This window comes from Penicillium argentinense, assembly GCF_028826775.1.
Source record: "Penicillium argentinense strain IBT 30761 chromosome Unknown utg000003l_segment0_segment0, whole genome shotgun sequence".
NCBI classification, from domain to species: domain Eukaryota; kingdom Fungi; phylum Ascomycota; class Eurotiomycetes; order Eurotiales; family Aspergillaceae; genus Penicillium; species Penicillium argentinense.
In genome coordinates, this window is record NW_026622662.1 from 2,270,923 (window position 1) to 2,273,753 (window position 2,831).

The following is a 2,831-nucleotide window of genomic DNA, read 5'->3' on the forward strand; positions in this document are numbered from 1 at the left end:
TGAGATGACCCTTTTTGAGATCGAGACGGTAACCGCGAGGAAGCAGATCTTGAGCTCGCTGCAGAAGGTGACATTGTTTCATCTGCTCTTATGTTTGTGCAATAAGGTTGCGTCGACAGCCACTAAATGAGGGGTTCAATTCCCTTCCATCTTGGTGTTGTTTCACTTGACGAATCACAGAGGGCGTCACTGTGATATCTTGTGACGATGTGATATCTGCGATAGTGATAGTGTGATAGTGTGATGATGGTGTGATGCCTGGGATTCTCTAGTAGAGGAAAGTCCATCCACTTCATCTCATCCAGAGAGTTTGAACTCTTGATTTCGATACTCTTTCACCATGTTACTGAATCAATGTGGTCAGATCCTTGAATTGATCAAGTTTTTCACTTAATAGGGAAGCTTAGCTGTAGATGGCTGTCAAAAGGCTGTCGGTTTGAATTTCTGCTGCCTAATTGCGCCCAAGGTTGCGCCACCCGGGCTCATAACCAGTTGAGATATGTGATTGTCTGATTGAATCTTATTGATTGACTTAAGGAGTGATCTATTACAGGGGCCAGATGCCTCTTATATATCTGTTCCCAATCCCTGCCATAAGGTTCAGCCACCGTGATACTCAACAATACCGATTCCTGCGAATATTCGTATTCGCAACAGCCCTATGGGGTGCGCGACTGCGCAACTCGTGTGGGAATGCGCGAGGCTCGCCGGAAATTAACCCATTTTGTCCTTGTCTTGCAGTGCTGTTCTGGATCACTTCGCGGTGAATCTACTGCGAGCCCTAAGGTTGGCACCGAAGTAATACAGGGCAAAGATACCCCCGATGCAGCCGACCGCCAAACCGGCCAACAGACTGACACCTGGACCAACACCCAAGTTGATGTAGAGAGGCCGACCAAACAGAATGGCCGCGCAAGCGAACGCACTCCTCATGAAGTCGTTCCCTGCGAACAGACTTGCAGCGTATTGCGGATAGGTCATCGGGATGTAGATGAAAATACACTGGACGACCAGGAAGATGCCGATAGTGAAGATGGTGATCCCGATGACTGACACAATCCAGTGGATTTCTAGGCGCGCAGTCCAACCGAAGATAAACAGACCGATCGGCGGCAGGAATGAGGCAGCGAGAGCGGGGATCAGTCGTCGCTCCGGCGCCAGGAGGCCTTTCATTTTGATCTCAGGCTCGAAGACTTTGCGCAGATACAGAAAGTACAGCGGCACGGCAATGGCCAACGCCACGACAATGCAGAGGAAGACGAGGCCCATTTGGCCGAAGTTGAAGCCATATATATCGATGTAGACAATCGGGAATGCCTCGAAGAAGGAGTAGTAGGTTCCGTAAACCAAGCTGGTGTACAGGTTCACGAAGAGCATGGCAGGGTCAAGAACGACGATCTGGATTGGTCGGTATAAAGCAGCCACAGCAACGGCGGAAACGGTGAGCTTCTTCTGGTCAATTTCAGATTGCGACCTGAGTTTGTCATTCCCTGTGAGCTTTCGCAAACGCTCGGCCCTGTTCAAGAGGATAGTATCGGGCGAAGTCTCGGGTAGGAAAAAGAGCATGGCCAAGAAGACCGGTCCGGCCATCCAGAGGATTTCCCACAGCGACCACCGCCAATTCTCTGCAGGCACGCTAAATCCAGAGACCACGGGTCCCAAGGCCGGTCCTAGGGTCGCAGATACAGCCCAGATGGCGATGCTATACGGCAGCTGGAGGAAATCGTATAAATCACTGAGACTGGCACCTCCTGTCGCCAGGCAAGGGCTGCCGAAAAAGCCCTGGAGAAACCGCAACACCAGAAGTCCGGGGAAGTTATCCACAAGGGCGGTAGGGACACCGAGAATGACAAATAAGCCAAAGGTGAGAATGTATGGTGGGTTTCGACCGATACTGGGAATTTCACTGAGTGGCGAGAAGATTACTGGCCCGGTACCGTCTAGGCAATATTGTCAGTTACTCAAACTCTACGAACAGTGGACTCTCCGGGTTACTCACATCCAAGAACATACAGAGCCAGACCCAACGATGCAGCAGCAGCAGAGACACCGAACTTCTCTTCAACAGCCGGGGTACTGGGAGTATATATAGAAGAACCCGTATACACCGCAAGCGTATATAAGCTACGAAATGTCAGCGCTGCTTGGTTTTGGGGGGTATGATGCATATAATGCGATACAAGCCTTACTTGATCAGTGAAGCAACAAAAATCTTCTTACCACTGGACCAATTTCGGGGGTTTTCTGGATCATCTGTAGAATACCAGTCCACCAAAATTGTTCCATCTGAAGCCTTTGTTGCTGCGATTGGCCGGCTAGGAGTATGCTTCAGTTCGTCCTTTTGCGCGGCCGCGGTACAAAGCCTCTCGACGTCTAACTGAGTATGGACTCTCTCAAGGTCTGATCTCGTGGTGATCTTGGATATTGTGTTGGATTCTGAAGCTTGGGATGAGTTTCGCCGACCCATCAATTCGTCGTCGGGAGCTGTGTCGACGCGGCTCTGTAACGATACCTCCGGGGCAGCATAGCAGACCGGAAGCTGGAAGTCGTCTCTTTCTTCGGGGTATTTCAGGATCCTCTTTCCTGTGACCACTCTCAGGAACTTTCCTGCATAGCTCGTTCGAACGATGCGTTCCATGGCGAGAACGTTTGAACAGGAGTCCTGCTTTAGATAGTAGAAGAGTCTGACTGCACGTGAATAACTTTTTCGCAGATCAATCACAGACCTCCGAGGTGAAATAATCCCTCTTTATAATATTCGCTGCGGGGAGAGTTAAGCAGTTAAAGCAGCCAAATCACCAGAAGACTTGACTTTCAAGGCCCACATTAAC

At 50.1% G+C, this 2,831-nt stretch overlaps 1 protein-coding gene across 1 annotated transcript; it reads right to left on the reverse strand.

Moving 5' to 3' along the window:
- Positions 1-753: 753 nt before the first annotated feature.
- On the reverse strand, positions 754-2,638 carry N7532_002942 (MFS transporter; the record flags this gene model as incomplete). The annotated part of the gene is made up of 3 exons (XM_056615436.1): positions 754-1,940; positions 2,000-2,124; positions 2,190-2,638. 3 exons carry the CDS (start codon positions 2,636-2,638, stop codon positions 754-756), a joined length of 1,761 nt encoding a protein of 586 aa, XP_056478408.1.
- Positions 2,639-2,831: the final 193 nt, after the last annotated feature.